Source organism: Amblyomma mixtum, chromosome 9, assembly GCF_055824585.1.
Source record: "Amblyomma mixtum isolate Tamu chromosome 9, ASM5582458v1, whole genome shotgun sequence".
Lineage (NCBI taxonomy): Eukaryota > Metazoa > Arthropoda > Arachnida > Ixodida > Ixodidae > Amblyomma > Amblyomma mixtum.
This window is the reverse complement of record NC_143020.1, coordinates 64,678,094-64,698,601: the sequence shown is the minus strand read 5'-3', so window position 1 is coordinate 64,698,601 and position 20,508 is coordinate 64,678,094. Positions and strand designations below refer to the sequence as shown.

Here is a 20,508-nt window from a genome sequence, read left to right as displayed (position 1 = left end):
CCTTGCAATGGGCGTAGTCAGGCTGATGATGATGATGATGATGTTACGACGAACACACACGCACAGATAGGTTTTCCCTCAATGTGGAAAGTAAGGCTTACGCCTTAAAAGACAAGCGGTGGTATTGACAAGCTAAACCAAGACAAAGCCCTCCACCAAGATCATGTTACTTGGCACCCCTACACACAGGCCTAGAAGGCAACGTCACATCTGGCATGCTAGCTCATGATTACACCAACCGAACGGCGGCACACAGCCCATTCTTGTACCCCACTTCGACTCACTACTCTACTCGCCTTGAGACCTTACTACTCAGTCGGAACATCTACCCCCTTCTCTCAAACACCCATCTTCGCTGAATGCTTACATGCACCGCCGAGTCCAAACTCTTTCCCTAACCTCCAACATCTACACAGCGTCTATCCAACTCTATATTGCCTAGTAGTAGGAGGTGCGGCTAACCATTGCTACCCTGGAAGACCAGGAGGCGCCCGTCGTCATTTCCACGGCGTCGGCCAGAGCCACTGCGCCTGCTTTGCTTCAACCAACTTCATTTTCCCTCAAAAATGTTCCTTCCTTCCTTCCTTCCTTCCTTCCTTCCTTCCTTCCTTCCTTCCTTCCTTCCTTCCTTCCTTCCTTCCTTCCTTCCTTCCTTCCTTCCTTCCTTCCTTTCTTCCTTCCTTCCTTCCTTCCTTCCTTCCTTCCTTCCTTCCTTCCTTCCTTCCTTCCTTCCTTCCTTCCTTCCTTCCTCCCACACTGGTATGACAGAGTTCTCGTCCGATGTTCATACCCATGGTTGCCAGACGATTCCGCTGATTCTACTGCGCATCGCCAAGCGATAACATTATCGTCAAAGCGAAGAAATAAAACAATGATTCATGACCATGTTCGGGTACAATCGTCTGCCAGCGCTGTTAAGGAATGAGCTTGCTGAATGCCGTCCATCTGCGTTTTAATCACAGTGTACGGGAGACGCAACCAAGGAGGTATGACTGGGGCCCGAGGTTTGGTCATCATATTTATATGCATAAGGCGTATAGAAATGACCCAGTACACCTCAGTACTAATCCGAACGAGATTTCGCTAAACAAAATTTCCTGCTCCTGAAAGAAGGCAATTATAGTGAATGCGGAGAGCAGAACATTCATGAATGCTACCGGTGCTGCTCCCCTGAAGTAGACTGTCGGTAGCTTGGTAGTCAAACATATCCAGCTTTTCTTGGGGTCATCAACTAACGTCATCTGTTGGCCGCTAGTCGCGAGCACCGCGTAGCGGAATGGGGATATTTTGAACTATTAGTCTTGAGAAATTAATGATGTCCAAAAATATTCTGCACAATTGTGGTGACTATTTTTGACGGCCCTTCCTCATCGTTCCAAAATCTCATCTATAAAATGCATCCTGGGTTCACAGCGACTAGTTAGTTTAGTTTATTGGGGTTTAACGTCCCAAAGCAACTCAGGCTATGAGGGACGCCCTAGTGAAGGGCTCCGGAAATTTCGACCACTCGGGGCTCTTTAACGTGCACTGACATCGCATCTAGAATTTCGCCTTCATTGAAATTCGGCCGCCGCGATTATTTACCACTCTCTCTCTCTGTGTGTGTGTGTGTGTGTGTGTGCGTGTGTGTGTGTGCGTGTGTGTGCGTGTGCGTGTGCGTGCGTGTGTGTGTGTGTGTGTGCGTGCGTGCGTGCGTGTGTGTGTGTGTGTGTGCGTGCGTGCGTGCGTGCGAAAATGGCAGAAGCCATTTTGCTGTGAATTCCACGCCCTACCACCAGCAAAACATTCCCTTTGCTCAAAGTGCTCATACTTGCCTACAAAAAACGCGCTCCTTTTTTTTCTAGTCTCCGTGCTCTAAAGGCAGGTTGCGCTACCTGTTGGCAGGCGGCCAAAACGTCCTGGAATCTCGGCACAGCCTCTGAGCGCTGCACTTTCTCAGCACCGCCAGAGATCTCAGGAACCATGCTTCCAAGTATCTAATGTCACTAGGCTCCAGTAGGTGGCCATACAAAGCTCACTTCTTAAGCGAGCGTGGTTCATTGTGGCCCCATTGCACCATTTATTAGTACATTATACGCTTATCGTCCCGGGTGGAGGGCTGATTTGGCAGATGCAAAAGGAGCACCTCCTCTAGAGAGGAAGTACACTATACGTTGGGTGCAGAGGTAATAAAGGTAATGGGAATGAATCCGCGCTAGGCAGTAGCGGAAAGTGAGTGGAATATTGGTGGCTCAAGAGCAGTGTGGCGATGCGAGGGTGCATGTCACGGATTTAAAATATGTCAGATATAAAGTCAGTAACATTATATCTAAAAATTTTTAGAAATATATTCAACACTTTTAATTTTAAGAGTTACGGTCGATAAATACAAAGAAAAAATACAGAGCATTGCGGCACAAGCAATCACCTCGTTTCAAAGCGGACGCTCCTAACATCCATCCAGCAGCCGCAGCCCAGCTAGGAGTGAAGTGTACTAGAATATTGGGTTCACTTTACTAGGAGCAAGCGGGTCGAAAGAAATCCAATAACCCCCTCCTTGTTATCGCACGCATTGTGGGTGGCGGAAACGGAGGTTATTGTATTTATATCAGTCCGCTTACTTCTGACTCGCCTCCTGCTGCTGCTCCTAGCTGCTGCTGCTATGAAATGGAATGGCTTGGCTTGGCGGCTGTCCTGTTGCTTTACGTTCCTTCTTGTCGCCGTTCCATTCGCGCCTTTTCTGTTTCAAACATTGCTGCTGCAGCTGGTGCTGCTGCTTCTAGCTTCTGCTACTAGAGCCGTTAGCTGCTGCTGCTGCGCCCGGAGCAATGAGCCTATACTCCGTTTCATACATAGCTGTCAACGCTGCCAAAGGTACGAAAGTAGTCCGCTGCAAAAAACAAGCAAAATGTATCCGTCCGCCTCGCGTCGTGGCTGAGTGGTACGAAGCGCGCGCCTATGAGTTCATTTTACAAGATGCCAAGGTTCGACTCCGGGCTTGGCTAATTTTTTTTTTCATTTCTTTTTTATTTTTATTAAAATCATCATTAGGTAGAAAGTCGAAACTGTCAAACTCTAATGCCTACCTTGAAAAACACAGCGCTCTTTACTTGCTTCGAAGGGAAAAGGCAGTGTAGTCTATTGGCGACGGACGTGATTGCGAAGTGCTTTTCTCGGGCAATGAGCGACTTTTTAGCATGCGGCACACAAGGTGATCTTATTCCAGTAGAGATACCTTCTTTCTTGAACCTCGCAACTGTCCGAGGGCTCACCCCGGTCACATCGCCCACAGTTTCGAGAACTTCACGCGCAGTCTTCTCCGGGAAGCGCTTCCTTACGCTACAGTAAACGTTGACAATCACCTGCTTGCAGTCTCTCGAAATTTTCGGAGGCTTCAGCTTGGAGAATATGCGAGCAGGAGATGTTTTTAAAGCCGCAGTGGGCGAAGAAAACAAGCGAGTAGGAGATAGCGGTGCCATTTTCGCATACTCGGAAACCGAAAGACGAAAGCAGACGACATCGCCGGCCGGCCTAGCTGCAAAAACCTGATACAGGAGGAGCCGAAAAAAACCCCAGAAAACTAAGGCACTCTGTTTTGAAGAACATTAAAGAAAAAAGCAATCTTTTTGCAAAATAAAACACCATTATCATTATACTGCAATATTAACCAACAATAACTTTAATATTGAGTTCATTACTCTTTTCACTTTCGACGCACTACATTACGATGCGGACGAGGAGCGCGAACAGGCGCCGTAGCCTTGGCTGCGTTGACAGCTATGTATGAAACGGAGTATAGACGAACCGTAATGCACGTGTGATACCTTAGAAGTGCGCCCGCCCTCTCCACGCCGTCCGTGTCAGACGGCAAGATCCTAAAGTACGGGCTCGCGGAATAGGACGCGCACATTCAAGGGCCCCCAAGTTCAGCTCTCTGTGGGGGTGGTGTATCCATCATAACCGCGCCAGATGCATGGACTAGACAAATCATAATGCCCCAGGCGTATAAACCGGAAGATGATCCGAATACGCAAAACGCGTAACCTTTATTAGCACTTCCCAATCGTGTATAAAAGAATTTGCAATTGACGTGTAATTCTGCCTCCAATGAGACTTTCTCATATGTGGTTGATAGTTTATACGCAGTAAAACGAAAGGCCCCTATAAATTTAATATCGGGATATGACAGGGCAATCATATGATATAAGTGAACATAAGTGATGCATAAGTGACATAAGTGAGGCATGTTAGAGTTTACACGGGGAGAAAGCGACCACCGCAGTCAGTGGTGTTCGTGTCCTAACACTAGGCAGACCTCCATGAACTCTATCAGTGGCCTAGTAAGGGGCAATTTTCGCATCGATTCTTATTCATGGTAGTAGAGAATTTCGTCGAAAGAATTTCACAAACGCCCTGGAAAAAGTAAACTGACACAAATTGGTCAATTCATATTATTCAGGGGTGCACATTGTTGACCTAAAGTGCGGTGAGGCGGAAGCCTTGAGCGCAGTGTTGCTGCTTGTGTCACTGATGTGTGGCTAAGATGTTAAGCTTCGCCTCTGTGTGTGGAACGCGACAGCGTCTTGCAACCCTATCAGGGAGTCCACAGAACCCCATCGCCCGTTCGGCTGTATGCCTTGCTCGTCGGTAAATTGTTTTTGAGGAAAGAAAATGTATTTGTCTCGCATATCTCGGTGGACACCTGAACCTCGCCGTAACGGGAAGGGAGAAAGAAGGGGGTGAACGAAGACACCATATTTACTAGACGTGCCTTTGTTCATTCCAAACCATCGAGCTGGCATGGCGGAGTGGTTAGCGTGCTCGTCTTGCACTCCGGATATCCCGGTTCAATTCCCTATCTCGGCCAATTTCCTACTCGGTTTTATTTATTTATCCTCACTAGCTTCACTAATTAGCATCACTATACTAATTGGTTGTATGATTACTAGCCAAAGTACAATTGGCCCCGTTTGAAATTTGCGCACTGTGACGTCACGACCGTTTCGACCAATTGAAATGCATGACATTTCTGTCGACAACTCCTGCTTACAACGATGAGGCATTAAAGGCTTCCGCCTTAATAAAATGAAAACTATTCTTATCGGGATTTATTTATTGATATTGCTTCCCGTTGGTGCGCGGATTATAGCAGGAGGACAAGAAATGAACTGTAGAAGAACGGCATACTGGGCGAGTTGGGGCTTCATGACAAGAAATATTTTTCAACAGCGCTAGACAACAAAACCATACATAGGATCAAACAAGACCGGGCAATCAGCGCCGTGTTTGTCATTTCCTATGTATCGTCTTGATATATAGCGCCGCCGAAAAAATATTTGTTGTCATGAGAGAATAAAACGGTTTCACAAAACAGGCAAACATAACCAATAAAATAACAGCACAATTCGAGGCTCTGCTGCCAGCATCAGCAATACAATCATTTGAGAACGATGGTAGAAATAAGAAAAAGTCTTAAAATACGCAATAAAATAGCAGCGTGACCAATCCAGCAACACAAACTAGCCTATACGTTGGCAGAACGATGTAGCTCACGGTTGCAACACATCAGTGTTAGTGAGGTTATTCCACTCAGAAAGAGTAATTTAAAGCAGTTATCACGAGCTCGAGAAGGAGTTATGATGTCGTTGTCGGGCTGCCAGACGAAACATTCAGACTAAAAATATGCAAACCGATGTGTTCATACCTATAGTCTACTAGTACATAAATTCGTCAGCTAGCACGGTCGCGCTGTGTTATCGTCGGCAGGCCAGCTTTGATTAAAATATGCGATACTTGTGTACTACCCTCACTCCGCAAGCTTAAAGGGACTATGCAAAGAATTAAAACCCGCTTGTAAATGCTTTCAATGCTTAGAAATGATGCTAAGAAGCATTCACACCAAGTATGAGTCTTCGGAACCGAGCCGGCAATTTATTATGAATTTTTAAAAACCGTGTTTTTTAAAATTCGCGGGCCGATTGGTGTTTTCGTAGTGACCGATTCTGAAACTAAAATTGGGAAAACAGACGTCACTAGTCCCGTGACGTCGGCACGCCACCACACGCTGTTATTCGCTGGAGCCTCAGCAGCCACGACGTCACGGGCACACTTCCGGTAGCCGTGAAAATCGTCTGCTCGTGCCGCCGCGCGATACCCTCGAGCAAGCACGAGCCAGGGCATTACCTTCGCGCACATGGTTTTCATTCTGCCCCCTCTTTCTGTCGAAAGCTCGGGAGCCACTCGCAGTGCCTTTGTCTCAGTGACAAGCGAAGAAACCCGACGTGCGCCGTAATCCAGGAAGGCGAAGAGAGACCGGGGAGACGCTGCCCACGCGGCTGCTGGGGTGCTGGGTGCGACAACCGGAAGTCGCAAACCGAACGTCAGCAAATGACGTACCATGGGCGGGGCCCAGTCCCAGAGCTGTTTTCCTAATTTTTTTCGGGCGGCCCGCATGTAAGAGATGAGGGGGGAGAGGAGGAGCGTAATGTTTAATCGTCTGTAACATCGTTGTTATTGTTGTTAGCTCAAAAATTCTTCCGCGTGGGTGACGAGTGATGGAACGGTTCTCTCTCGTCTGCTTCACGTGGTCTCGATTAATTAACTGCACAGTCCCTTAAACACGATTGCTCGAGCGCTTATCTTCCACTGGCATTAGCGCCGCTGAGGGTCGGCCGCAGGGTCCGAGACACAACATTAGGGCGGAGGCAGGGCACGAGCTGTCCTCAACCGCCGCAAATACACCGTGCAGCAAGGTCTCGGAGTGGTGATGGTGGTGATGAAAACATTTAGAACGGACAGGAGGTAGCCCAGTGCTCAGGGGCCGTAATATCAGTGCACGATGCGCAATCGAGCGTTCGTGTTATGCGTGCTTCACGGCTGTACGTCGGTAAAAAGAAGGCTTAACGAGATTTGTGTATCGACAGTATCTCTAATGGATCCCTGAAAATAGTAAGTCTAAAGTTCTTAAAACAGTTTACGAAAGCCGTTAATTAAACTTTACTAAGTGAATGCTCATTCCAGTTAAAATCATTAGTGACCCTGAGCCCGAGATATTTATAGTCTGTTACTTCTGAAAGTGTGGCACCATTAGTACTGTAATCAAAATAAGAATACTTTTTGTGAGTGATCCGCAAAGTTTTCCAAAGTTAATAGACATTCCACTTCATGCGGTATATGCTTGGGCTTGGTGGTTCATATTTGCAAGGTAAAAACGTAGCGCAAAGAAACAAGGACACAGAAAGACAACAAAGTTAGCGCCGTGTGTTGTCTGTCTTTCTGTGTCCTTGTTTCTTTGCGCTACGTTTTTACCTTGCCACTTCATGCATTCACACTGTGCAGAAACCTTTCGCAACGCACAGTTTAGTAGAATTTTGTTGGGTTGGCTTGGTTGGTTTATGGGGTTTAACGTCCCAAAGCCACTCAGGCTATGAGAGACGCCGTAGTGGAGGGCTCCGGAAATTTCGACCTCCTGGGGTTCTTTTAACGTGCACTGACATCGCACAGTACACAGGCCTCTAGAATTTGATCTGAGGCACTCGTTACTTGGGTGTAAATAACAGTTATCAGAGTATAGCCTCATTTGGACTGGAATATTAACGGGAGCATCATTAACATATATTAAAGCCCAAAGGAAGCTGCAAACCAACCAAAGAACTGTGAATGCAAACGTGGGTGTTCTTGCGACGCGCTCAGAATAGTTTTCTTTATTGATGGTCTTCACTATTACAAAGTACAAAACATTTAGCACCAAGAATACTACACACACACCGAAACAGCGCCACCTATCAGTACACCGGAGGAGCTCATGACCAGCTTCACACGTACACTATTACATTCATTCTGGGCCAGGTAGCTATACTGGTACTGTGGGCGGGGCAGTTGTTGACTGCGCTTGAGATGAGTAGCCCGCCCGAAGAATATTTCACTAATTCGAGACTGTATTGGACAACGAAACAGTTAAGGTTGAATTCAGGCATCTTGAAATTCTTCGTTTGAAGTGCCACTAAGATGAAGGCCCCCCCCCCCCCCCCCCAACCTCCCCCCTCCGTTACGGGCAATTCTGCCCGATGCTCCGCATGCTTTTTCGGTGTCCTCGCTTAGCTTCTTTTAAAGGCTCAATTTTGTTGACCTTTCATCTGTTTCGCGCTTTGTTTCTTGTTTTCATGTGTCTACCTCTATAGGATTGTATTTTGTGAAAGTCACAGTCGACAGCAGAAGTTGGCAATGGTGGCTTTTTAAATCAACGGTTCAATATGGCTGCCAATAAAAAACAAAGCCTCACCAAACAAAAAAAAAATGGCAGCGTTCGCAGGACGCTTTACTCGCCCTGCGCTTTAAGCGTTTTTGGGCAGTTTAGCCGCCGATGCAGCTGGGGCGACTGCGGCTGGCGTCCCCCAAACGACGACGGGAGGTGGCGCCACCACCGGCGGCGCGAGCGTGTCAGGCTGGGCGGCCGCTACCTGCCCCTTGGCGAAGGACAGGAAGATCTGTTCGAGCGTATTCTCGCCCACCAAGGCGTGCTCGAGTTGGAAGTCCTTCTGCAGCTGGACTAGCTTGTTGAACAGCGCGCTCCAAGGGATGCGCTCCTCCAGGTGGTAGGAGAGCACATTCTGCAATGCCCCCAAGACATTGGAAAACCAAGGTGGGTTAGTATGCGAGCAAGTACCGTTCGAGCATGATTGCGTTGTTGCGAAATATACAAGGTGTGCCAGCAATCACTTTTGAAAATTTCTAACATGACCGTACTTCAAACAGGAAGAAACTCTTTTCAGACACAAACTCTCGACCGCAGCTGGCGTCAGTAATTTAAGAAATCATGCTAATCGGGCAGTTCTAACCTAAAGGTGTTTAAATTTCAAGGAGCATGGCTTCGTACATACTGCCATTGAGGAGTTTATGGCGATGGACGCGAGAGTGGCGTAGCAGTCGTTCAAACGTAGCAAAGGTAATTTTCAAGAGCAACGCAGCACAGTAGATGCTGTGTTTTTTTTTTCTCAGAAAGCTAGAACTGATCTCTTGTGGCCAGCAAAATGTTCACAGCAAACGCACCTGTCCTACTGACGTGTCGAAACTCGCACAGCAGCAATTTCGAACTAGCCGTGCTATTGCGTCTGGACAAGCATTTTATCCGCATTCTTGATGCAAAAAAAAAAAGAATAAGCATTGGCAACAACGTCCCCACCGCTTTTTAGAACGACAAGGCCCGAGAAAATGAATGCAGTGCTAAAGTGTTGCAGGCAGTCAAATTGTGTCCTTACGGACTGCAGCACGCCATCAGCGACGTATATCCAGAGATACGGGAAATTAAAGACGGCCGTCCCCAGTTACCTCTTTAACTAATACACCGGGACGAGTTATAAAAAAGTAATAGAGATTACAGGCCAAGCACAAAAACGCACTCCGAAAAACAAAGCGTAGCCAGGTCAACCTGGCCAGGTTGCTGCCGCCGGCTATGGGTACCGCACCAGAACAACATGCAATCATGGCATGAGGAACGGTGAACTGCCTGCGGCTGCAGTAAAGCTGCAGTTCCGTAAACCAAGTCCGAAGCCATGCTTTGAATGCCCACGATACTGCAAAATGAGATAAACTGTTTGTAGAGTTGATCTTAGGCAGGAGTCGTTTGAACTAGTCCTGATTTGCATGGACCAATCTGTCTTCGCCCTACGTTTCGCCGTCTTAGCGCGACGACCGACGCTTCCTTATTGTACGATTCCGAATTTCTCAAGGAGGACAGGCAGCATCGGAGCATGATGCCTGGATAGTTTGATGCTTCCATTCGACGGCGTTAAGCGAGGGAAAATTTAGAGAGGAGTAAGAAAGGAATGGGGCGAGGAGGTTTATAATGCAAGACAAAGAAAAAGCTTGGTTACCTCAGCAAACGGTTAAGTCCGGCGCTGAAATGGGCTCATCTGCACAATTATGTCTGCACGCGCTTAGCGCACATGGCCATGTATATGTAGGCACTCTCAGCCGCTAGGGGCACTGTAAGGTTATCCTCATGGCTTACTCGTGAAGCCCAAATATCAATTATAGAAACGCAAACAGAGTTGGAGTTAGTACAAGAAGTTCGATGGTACCAGAATTATGAAGGAAAGTATGTTATTGAAAAGAACACGCCTACAAAACGAAACCACTATTAAAGCTCGGTCATCCGATAGTAACTCGGTGATTACAGGACAAGATTATGCTTACCAGGAAAAAAGTAGTCGTCCCTAATCAAATGCTCTGAATCAGTGACCATGATCGGGGTGAACTACGTTCCAACCCTCCGATTTTTAATTCATAACGCTTTCCAAGGAGTGCTGTCCGATTCTCTCGGAGGAACGATAAAATTACACTGTGCGCACATTCTAACGAAAATACACCCGGAATGGGACACTGCAAAACTATTTCGGTGTTCGGTTTTGTGTTCGTCGCCCTTCACTCAGCGGCATCACGAGAGCAGAGAGGCTGTTTTACCTCGCACGCGTAACACAACGCCCGTTTCTATCAGTAAGGGTAAAATTTCGGCGATTAGGTATGTGTTCATACGTCCCGCTCTGTTGTGCGCTTTAGTGTTGAACCTGTATCGTCGGTTTCTCGTGGTGGACTCTTGGTGGCGAGGAGTGATCTAGAATAGTGAATAGAGGGCAGAGTGGAAGGTAGCCACACGTAGCCGTGTATAGTCGCTCGTGCAGCCCGCTCTTCTCCCCCCTATCCTCTACGAACAGCGTTGCGGTTTTTGGCGAGCAAACCACGTCCCCTCACTCGCAGCTTCGCGTGCGCTTACGAAGTCGAATCAGTGAACTCGCTCCAGAGATCGTCAGCGGAGATCACACCACGATGCCTCGGAAATGAGAACTTCTTACATTTGCAAATTATCGGATGGGATTTGAAGATTTTCCCGCTGCAGGAACGCTGCATAACCTTTACTCCACTTAGTGCACGCATTATAAAAAGTAACCTTGAAAACCTTAGCTAGACACATTAAAGATTCAAAATAGGTATAGCTTAGAACTGAATAAAATTTTTTATTTTCGAAAAGGCAAATTTCTGTAGTACCTGTCAAACTTGCATATTTGTTCGAGAAATATAAAGCAAAACCAAGTAGTAGGCTTTTAACTAGGTAAACCGAGTAGGACGTGCGAAAGCACTTACGGCAACAAGGCAACCGCATGCCCGATCAAGGTCAAAGTTCATGGTCAAGACCAAAGCTCAGAGGTTGAGGCTTCACGCATGCCCCGAGTTTTTCAGCTTTGCTAGTGAATGTGTGTTCTCGCTCTAAAAATCCCAAATATGGTTGCGCCTTTCACCAGCCCTTTTCCAAGGGGACGCACCATCCACCCATCCATCCATCATCATCATCATCATCATCAGCCTGACTACGCCCACTGCATGCAGGCAAAGGCCTCTGCCATGTCTCTCCAATTAATCCTGTCCTTCGCCAGTTGCGGCCACCGTATCTCCGCAAACTTAATCTCATCTGCCCAACTAACTTCCTGGCTCGCAACACGCGGCAACGTATAGATACGGGCTCCAGGGCCACAGCCTGCTGATTACTCCTCCGCGGCATTGGGGTGAATGCAATGTTTAATCATCATCATCATCATCATTTATCATTTTCATCATTTATTTTACCCTTAAAGGCCTCTGTTGAGGCATTGCATAAAGGGGGGGGGACAAAGCAAATGCAACTGATAATAATACGTTAATACAACAAAACACAATGCAATACAATAAAATGAAAAACGATACATCACAATACAACGTTGGTCAATAATGAAGGGCGCAAGGCTGAATTAGGCGGTAACAACAACAACAACAACAAGAAAAAGAATAAGTGTAACTGGGTGAACTTTGTGAAGTGTCTTTTATTCAGTACAGTGATTAATTAATGCCTGTCGAAATTTAGTAGCGTCGCGCTCGTTAACAATGTAGTCGGGTAGCAGGTTCCAATTTTCTATTGCAGTTGGAAGAAAAAATTTATTAAATGCCAAGGTATTGATACACCTTCTCGAAAGTAAGGCACAGGGGCGTTCGCTGTGATACTTTTTGGGCCTTTGATACTTTTGGGCCGCACTTCCTTGTCCTTCACTGCTTGAAGTTTGGCAGCCTGGACGGCTAGTCGGAAACTCGCACCCATTATTCCGCCTTTAGAACATGTACACTGCTCTACTTAAACACTATTTCGGAACCTGCTAGAGGCAGCCCCTGCTCACAACTTTACCTCGTGCGCCTCTGTCAGCTTGATACCGGGAAACTGCTGCCCCACTGCCTCTGCCAGCTTCCCGGCGTCGGCAGCCGCAGTGTGCTTCAGCATGAACTCCATCCGGTACCCGCGGCCGAACTTCTCTCGGAGGTGCTGTAGGGTGCCGAGGCACATCATCTGTCCGTTCACCATGATGGTCAGCCGGTCGCACGAATACTCGCACTCGTCCATGCTGCACGCGGCCGGAAAGCATTCAGTAAGTCACGAACACAAGACAAGCCTCATTGTCGGGGTACATGAGCAGCGGTTAGAACGGACTTGAAAAATTTAGGACGCCGGTGAAATGAGCCGACGTTCCTCAGCAACCTTAAAAGACTGTAGACACCAAATTTTGGTTTGTGTTTTCTTCTTTCAAACGACGCGTTATACATTGGTACACACAAAGAACCCCGTGGTATTGCCTACGACCGCTAAATAATTTGTAATTGAATTTCGTCTTCACACAGTTTCGTTTTTTTTTTATCCAACGATATCTATCCCGTGTAGTTAATGTTTAGGTCGAGTGAGGCATGAAAAAACGGCAATATAACAGTTAATACTTCATTTGTTGTAATTCTAGATATTGAAGCAGGCTGGTTTAAGCGCTGTAGTGAATTGAAATTACGTATCAGCGTTTATATTGCCACGTTTCCAAAAGCAGCCACTAGGCGGCTGCTCTTCGCAAGGCGCGTGCACCGCCGTGTGAAAGAAGAAGAAGATCGGTTCCGGCCTTCTCTGGGTGCTCTTGGTTTGTTCTCCGGTGCCGTCCACGTCACCCCCCATTAAAGCCTTTCGGTTACGAGCCCCAACGGCTACGTAACACTGGTGGAGGTGCATTCACGATCCCATGTCCCGGACCTCTTCTCGCAGCGGTTCAGCGAGTCCCGACCGACTCCCGCTGGTGTCTACGCCCGTTCATCGCAGCAGCCGCCGCGTTCACGGCCTCTCCCCAGAGTTCGGTCTCCTTCCCGACCGCCGCCCCGTCCAGCTTCATCCCATGGCGCAGGCGAGTTCCCCTCATCTGACCCTCCAGCAGCCCCGTGTACCGACGAGTTTCCATGGCGCTCCTGCTGACGACGTCGACGACTGGCTTGAACAGTTTGAACGTGTGGCCAACTTTAATCAGTGGAGTTCTGCCATGAAGCTGCGCAACGTATACTTCGCGCTGGAGGACGGCGCCAAAACCTGGTACGAGAACCGGGAGACCGGTCTTCAAAGCTGGGATGCCTTCCGCCAGCAGCTGCGCGATACGTTTTCCAGCCCCGACCGCCGCGACCGAGCGCGCCGCCTCCTGGAAGCCCGTATCCAAAAGCCCAACGAGAGCGTCGCCATGTTTGCCGAGGACGTGACCCGTCTTTGTCGGCGGGCTGATCCCGACATGACGGAGGCCGCGAAGTTGCGCCACCTGATGCAGGGGGTAAAAGAACATCTTTTCGCTGGTTTGGTGCGGAATCCCCCCCAGACCGTTGCCGACTTCATCAGTGAAGCAACCCTCATCGAGCGAGCCCTGCAGCAACGCTCCCGACGAAATGAGTCTGCGTGCGTTCAGCCCTTCAGCTCAGTGGCCGCTTCGTGCAGCGCCAGTGAACATTCCTCTTTGCGAGAGTTGATCCGAGACGTAGTTCGCGAGGAGCTCCGGAAACTCCACATCATCTCGCCTGATCCCACAGCCGCTGCCCTCACTGAAGTCGTGCGCGAGGAGATCCGGCAAGCGTTTGCACCGCCTCAGTTGCTGCCCGAGCCACGCCCTCTGAGTTATGCAGCAGCTGTCCGTCAGCCCGCGGTGCCTCCCGCGCAGCCTATCCCGTTCGACTCGCAGCCGCCGTCCGTTCTGCCGCCACCCTCCTACCAGCGGCCACCGCAGCAGGGACTCGACATGCAACCACCGGTCCGGAAGGCCGACATCTGGCGCACTCCTCGTCAGCGGCCGCTCTGCTTCCACTGCGGGGAAGCCGGCCACCTGTATCGGCGCTGCCCCTACCGGGAACTCGGGCTTCAGGGATTTTCACGTCACGCCCCGCGCCCACGGTTCGGTGAGCGACCTCGGGAAATCGAGGAATACCTTGCTGCCCAGCAGACTTCACCGAACGGCCGCCAACGGTCACCTTCTCCCGTCCGCTACTCGTCACCTAGCCGTCGTACTTTCAGCGATACGATGAGGGGGCGGTCGCCAAGCCCACGCCGGGGAAACTGAAGGCGGCGACCTCAGGGGGGCAGGTTGCTGAAAAACGAAACCGACGTCCCGAAGACCCCCCCGTGACGACGCAGCGTGATTCCGTGACTCCGAGTTTCCCTCATACCGATGACACAGCTAGCGCCGACCTTCCCGTGCTTGTTGACGGGCACCCAGTGACTGCTTTAGTAGATACAGGAGCAGACTTCTCAATAATCAGCAAGAATTTCGCGGATCGGCTCGCAAAAGTTAGGACTGAATGGCCTGGACCCCAAATTCGTACTGCTGGTGGCCACCTTATGACACCTTTAGGGCGTTGCACTGCACGAGTCACCATTGCCGACTCCGTGTTTGTTGCGGTTTTCGTTATTCTGCCCAACTGTTGCAAGGACCTCATCCTCGGCCTTGACTTTTTACGACAGCATGGTGCCGTCATTAACGTTCCTCGCCGTTTGGTCACGTTTTCACCGCCTGCACCGACTTCCGCAGACGCCGAACGACGCCACGCACCTTTGCGCATCCTTGACGCGGATGTAACCGTGCCGCCCCGCTCATGTACTCTCGTTACCGTCAGGTGCGATGACAAGTCCAGTGCTGCAGGGGTGGCCGAACAGAACACTGAGCTGCTGCTCCATCACGGCGTCTGTGTTGCCCGCGGTATCGTCCATCCGACCAACGGCCTCGCGGATGTACTCCTTACCAACTTCGGCAATGAGCGACAACGCATCGCTAAAGGGACCACGGTCGCCTACTTGGAAGATATCGCCGAAACTTCTGATTGCATCGCACTCCAGACCGGGACATCTGCCAGCCGAACGGCCCAATTCGCCCTCGATGTGAACCCCGCTCTATCACCTACCGAGAAGGATCGACTTGTCGGGCTGCTCTGTCAGTTTCAAGACTGTTTCTCGTCTGCCTCCGCGGTCAAGCAGACGCCCCTCACCAAACACCGCATAATAACCGACGAACGTATCCGACCAGTCCGACAGAACCCATACCGAGTGTCACCGCGGGAACGCGAAGTCATCGCTCAGCAGGTAGACGAAATGCTGAATGACGGTGTCATACAGCCATCGAGGAGTCCCTGGGCTTCACCTGTCGTCTTGGTTAAGAAGAAAGACGGCAGTCTGAGATTCTGTGTTGACTACCGCAAACTCAACCAGGTCACAAAAAAAGACGTCTACCCGCTACCACGCATTGATGACTCCTTGGACCGGCTGCGCCATGCGCGCTACTTCTCCTCGCTCGATCTCAAAAGCGGTTATTGGCAGATCGAAGTAGACGAACGGGACCGTGAGAAGACTGCGTTTGTCACGCCGGATGGACTTTACGAGTTCAAGGTCCTACCGTTTGGATTGTGCTCCGCTCCAGCGACATTCCAGCGAATGATGGACGCAGTCTTATCCGGCCTTAAATGGCAAACTTGTTTAGTATATCTGGACGACGTTATTGTGTTTTCCCCAACGTTCGAGGAACACCTCCAACGCCTTTCCACCGTGCTCCGGGCTATAAGATCTGCCGGCCTCACGTTAAAACCTGAAAAGTGCCACTTCGGTTACGAAGAGCTCCTGTTCCTGGGCCACGTCGTCAGCCGTCGAGGTGTTCAGCCCGATCCCGCCAAAACTGCAGCCGTCGCCAACTTCCCTACTCCCTCCGACAAGAAGACAGTCCGGCGGTTTTTGGGACTCTGCGCCTATTACCGCCGATTCATTGCAAACTTTTCACGAATTGCTGCCCCGTTGACGCGTCTCACCCGAGATGATGTCACCTTCGCCTGGACAGACGAACAGCAAAAGGCATTCGATGACTTACGCCACCGCTTGCAAACAACGCCTGTGCTTGCCCACTTCGATGCCCATGCCGAGACCCTGGTTCACACGGATGCAAGCAACGTAGGCCTCGGCGCTGTGCTCGTACAGTGGCAGGATGGCGCTGAGCGAGTCATCGCGTACGCTAGCCGGACTTTGTCTCGTGCTGAAACCAATTATTCCACCACCGAGAAAGAGTGCCTCGCTGTTGTCTGGGCAGTGATGAAATTTCGCCCGTATCTTTATGGCCGCCGCTTCCAGGTTGTGAGCGACCATCATTCTCTTTGCTGGTTGACGAACTTGCGCGATCCCTCCGGACGCCTTGCACGTTGGAGTTTACGTCTACAAGAGTTCGACATGACCATCGTGTATAAGTCCGGACGCCAGCACAACGACGCCGACTGCTTGTCCCGTTCGCCTATCCAGTCGGCGAACGAAGACGAAGAGCCGGACTTCCCTCTTATCGCAACTGTCGACGCAGTCACTGTTTCGCAGCGCCAGCGTGAGGACCCGGGACTCGCTCCACTCATCGACTTCCTGAAAGCGCGTACTACGGAAGTACCCCGTCCCTTCGCCAGAACGCACTCCTCGTTTTGTCTCCTAAACGACGTGCTCTACAAGATCAACTTCTCTCCCACGGGAAGGGATTATCTCCTCGTCGTGCCAGACACTCTCCGCGACGAAGTCTTGCAGGCATGTCATGATGAGCCCACCGCCGGTCATCTCGGCTATGCTCGAACTTTGGCTCGCATTCAAAAGAGTTTTTACTGGCCCAAACTTGCGGCGGCAGTGCGCCACTATGTACGAACGTGCCACGAATGCCAGCGACGGAAAATACCGTCTGTAAGGCCAGCTGGTTTACTGCAGCCTGTCCAAGTGCCCAGACTTCCATTCGAGCAGGTTGGCATGGACTTGTTGGGCCCTTTTCCAACTTCCTCCTCGGGCAACCGGTGGATAATAGTCGCTACCGATTACCTCACGCGCTATGCTGAAACAAAGGCCCTCGAACGAGGCACGGCAGCCGAAGCAGCGAAATTTTTCGTCGAGCGCATCGTCCTCAGGCACGGCGCCCCGTCAGTTGTCATAACGGACCGAGGCACAGCTTTCACGGCCAAGCTGCTGGAATCCGTCATGCAGCTGAGTGGCACTGCCCACCGTAAATCCACCGCCTACCATCCACAGACGAATGGCCTGACCGAACGTCTCAACAAAACTCTCGCCGACATGCTGTCTATGTACGTGGACGTTGAACATCGGTCTTGGGATGACATCCTACCGTACGTCACATTCGCGTACAATACGGCACAACAAGAGACCACGCGCATGACGCCCTTCTCTCTGTTGTATGGCCGCGAGGTGTCCACCATGCTAGAGGCCATGTTGCTCCTTAACGGTCATGACCCCGAAGCTGGTACCGAGGAATTCACTCAGCGCGCCGAAGAAGCACGGCAGCTTGCGCGACTGCGCATCCGGACCCGGCAAGGCCGAGACGCTCGGCGTTACAATCACCGCCACCGAGTAGTGACCTTCGAACCGGACGACATGGTGTGGGTGTGGACTCCGATTCGACGCCGAGGGCTTTCCGAAAAACTGCTAAAGCAGTACTTCGGTCCCTACAGAGTGGTCCGTCAGCTCAGTGACGTCACATACGAACTTCTTCCAGCCGGCTCTTCTACTTCTCATCGCCGCCAGCAGAAAACCGAAGTCGTCCATGTCGTGCGAATGAAGCCGTACTTTTCGCGCGAGCACCGCTAGCTTACGAACTGCTTATTTCCTGCCATGTTCTTGTGAACTGCTTTTCTTACCTTCTTTTCTTGCGCATGCATCGGGTCGATGTTTTTTTTTAGGGAGGGGGGTAATGCCACGTTTCCAAAAGCAGCCACTAGGCGGCTGCTCTTCGCAAGGCGCGTGCACCGCCGTGTGAAAGAAGAAGAAGATCGGTTCCGGCCTTCTCTGGGTGCTCTTGGTTTGTTCTCCGGTGCCGTCCACGTCACCCCCCATTAAAGCCTTTCGGTTACGAGCCCCAACGGCTACGTAACAATATTGCCATTTTTTTTCGTGGATAACGTGACCTAAACATCAACTACGCATTGCCGCCGCTCCTGTGTTAGTTCATGTGTTAAGCTCGGCATTATTGTAGGATTTGCGTAGTCGCCCATTCCGAGTTATTATTCACCTGAAACGCATGGAGCACTGTTCAATAAAGCTATAATGCGGCGACAAGTGAGTTCCGGTATGTAGTTTACTGTTGTCTACTTTGGTGACAGTGGCCGCTCGTGTGCGGAGCGAAACAGAACAAGAAAGCACCAGTGGTCTGATTTTTTTTTTTTTTTTTGCACAGCTTGTAAGCTTCCGATTCCTGGGCTTTGCGATGTTGCCGTTGGTCGGTACGTTTAAGAGGGGAGGAAATGTCAAAAGAGAAAGACATGCAGAGGGAAATTGCTCCGAAGAATTCGCCTCTCCTTTCTTTTTATTTTATTTTACATCAAAATCAAGAATCGTTACCGGTGCATTGGGCACTCGAAGCTTTCTCTTGGTTAGACATTACAATACATATATCGCCACGTTTTATTCATATAAGCCCGCCAATTTTAAAATATATTTACTCGTGACGCTATGTCGGTTTCAAAAGCTGAACGATGGCTGAATGGGCAATAAGTTTACAGATCGCGTGAAACATGAAAAAACTGCAATATAACCGATGGTATGTAATTTGTTACCATTGTAGAAAATACACCAGGCTAGCTCAGAAGCTGTAGCACAATTACACTACGTGTCAGTGATTATACTGCCGACATTTCCGTGCCTGGCGTGTTCTAAACTCACCTGATACGTCACAAGCGTCGTTCGATGAATAAAACCGAAAAGAAAAGAGCATAAGAGAAAAAAATACAGCAGCAGATTATTTAGCGGTCGCATACGTATGGTGCGCTCGGTAGCGTACGCGATCACGGGGTGGGGTCTGCGCGGCTTTGAACCATGTCAGCCGCGCTTAAACGGGGAGAATGTGTTTATCTCCCCCATTTAAACCCCACATCTGGCAGCCCAACGTGGGGCCTGCTCTTGGAACATTGGACGACTGTCCGTTCGGTTCAAGGAACGCTCTTTGTCCGGACTTGACAAGTGGTAGGCCTAGTGTGAATTTTGATCGCTAGGACCTGCGGCATGCTTTCTTGAGTGCGAGGTATATTGCGCTGCAGCATGTTTGAACTTTTCGACATGCTCAGCATGTTTTTTTTGTGAAGTTTTCTTCCTGGAGTTTCTTCAAGAACCACTTGGTCCGCATCGAGGGAGCGCGAGGCCTAGCGCCCGCGGAATTGCCGAGCCCGAAGCGAGTGAGTACGGAAGCCGCGTGGGTGGTCCGAGTTTTCTGTATATATTTTCTCGCTGTCTCTTTTTCGACTCTGGGAGTCGCGGCTCCGGGAGCCGGGTGGCCTGAGGCCACGGGTGCAGCTACGAGCTCGCTGGTATTGCAGCTCGGCACCGGGCGGTCCGACACCGTCCGATACGGTGGGCGCCGATCGCTCAGAAGCTGCTTTGTGCAGTGAGCGGGGAGGACCACCCCACAAAGCTGATGTCTCCTCGCGGCTGCGCGCACGAAACCCGTTTCGGGTCCTCCTTTTGTTGGGGGTCATCGACCGCCACTATGGTAGTGAGGCCTAAGGCTATTCATAGTCGCCTGCACTTTGTCAAAAGTGACACGACCACCGGACCGTGGTGTTGAGAGGGGGCGCACTTTGCTGGCCCACCCGTTTTTTTAACCTCGCATGAAACGAGCATTCTCGTTCAACTCAAGAAAGGGCTTTGTTCACTCGAACTTTGCGTTGCACTGCCGCCCGACACATTTTGCTAGCGAGTTGAGCATTGAGCCACGAGGCCCTTGTGTACGCCGTTTCCCCTCCCGTGACCTACGTTAAAGGCATGCGGAGTGTGTTTTGGCAATCTTTCAGATCCAGTGGAGCCACTCCGGCTTGCTGGTGTGTGCACATCGTCTCGCTGCCGCCTGCTGCGACGGAGCGGCCTGTATCCTGTTCGCCGCATCCATCCGGGGCAGCCGTGGCGAGACCAGACAGCAGCCACCTCTGGCTGCTGTTACCCTGGCGACTACTGCAGAATCCTGGCCTGCAGTGGTCAACCGGCCCTACTCTTTGCGGGCCTGCGGACACGTAGTCCGCGGGCCATGCGAGCCGTACTAGCGGAGACCTTCACGCCGCCTTCGGAATACCGCGGAAGACTGCGTGCACGCTGTCGGCGTGACCTCCGCTGCAAGACCTGCCTCAAGTGCATGAAGACCAGGAGACTCCTCCATAGCATGTAAC

At 50.4% G+C, this 20,508-nt stretch overlaps 1 protein-coding gene across 2 annotated transcripts in view; it reads right to left on the bottom strand.

Annotated features, from left to right (window-relative positions):
• Positions 1-8,196: 8,196 nt before the first annotated feature.
• LOC149329391 (ATP-binding cassette sub-family A member 2-like) overlaps positions 8,197-20,508 on the bottom strand; it is a 34,657-nt gene continuing 22,345 nt past the window's right edge. For both annotated transcript variants that reach the window (XM_089560236.1, XM_089560237.1), the window contains 2 exons: positions 12,188-12,401; positions 8,197-8,588 (listed from right to left, as the gene is read on the bottom strand). In XM_089560236.1, coding sequence (XP_089416362.1) covers positions 8,313-8,588; positions 12,188-12,401 — 490 coding nt within the window. In that variant the 3' untranslated portion in view covers positions 8,197-8,312. The remainder of the gene's footprint in view (positions 8,589-12,187; positions 12,402-20,508) is intronic.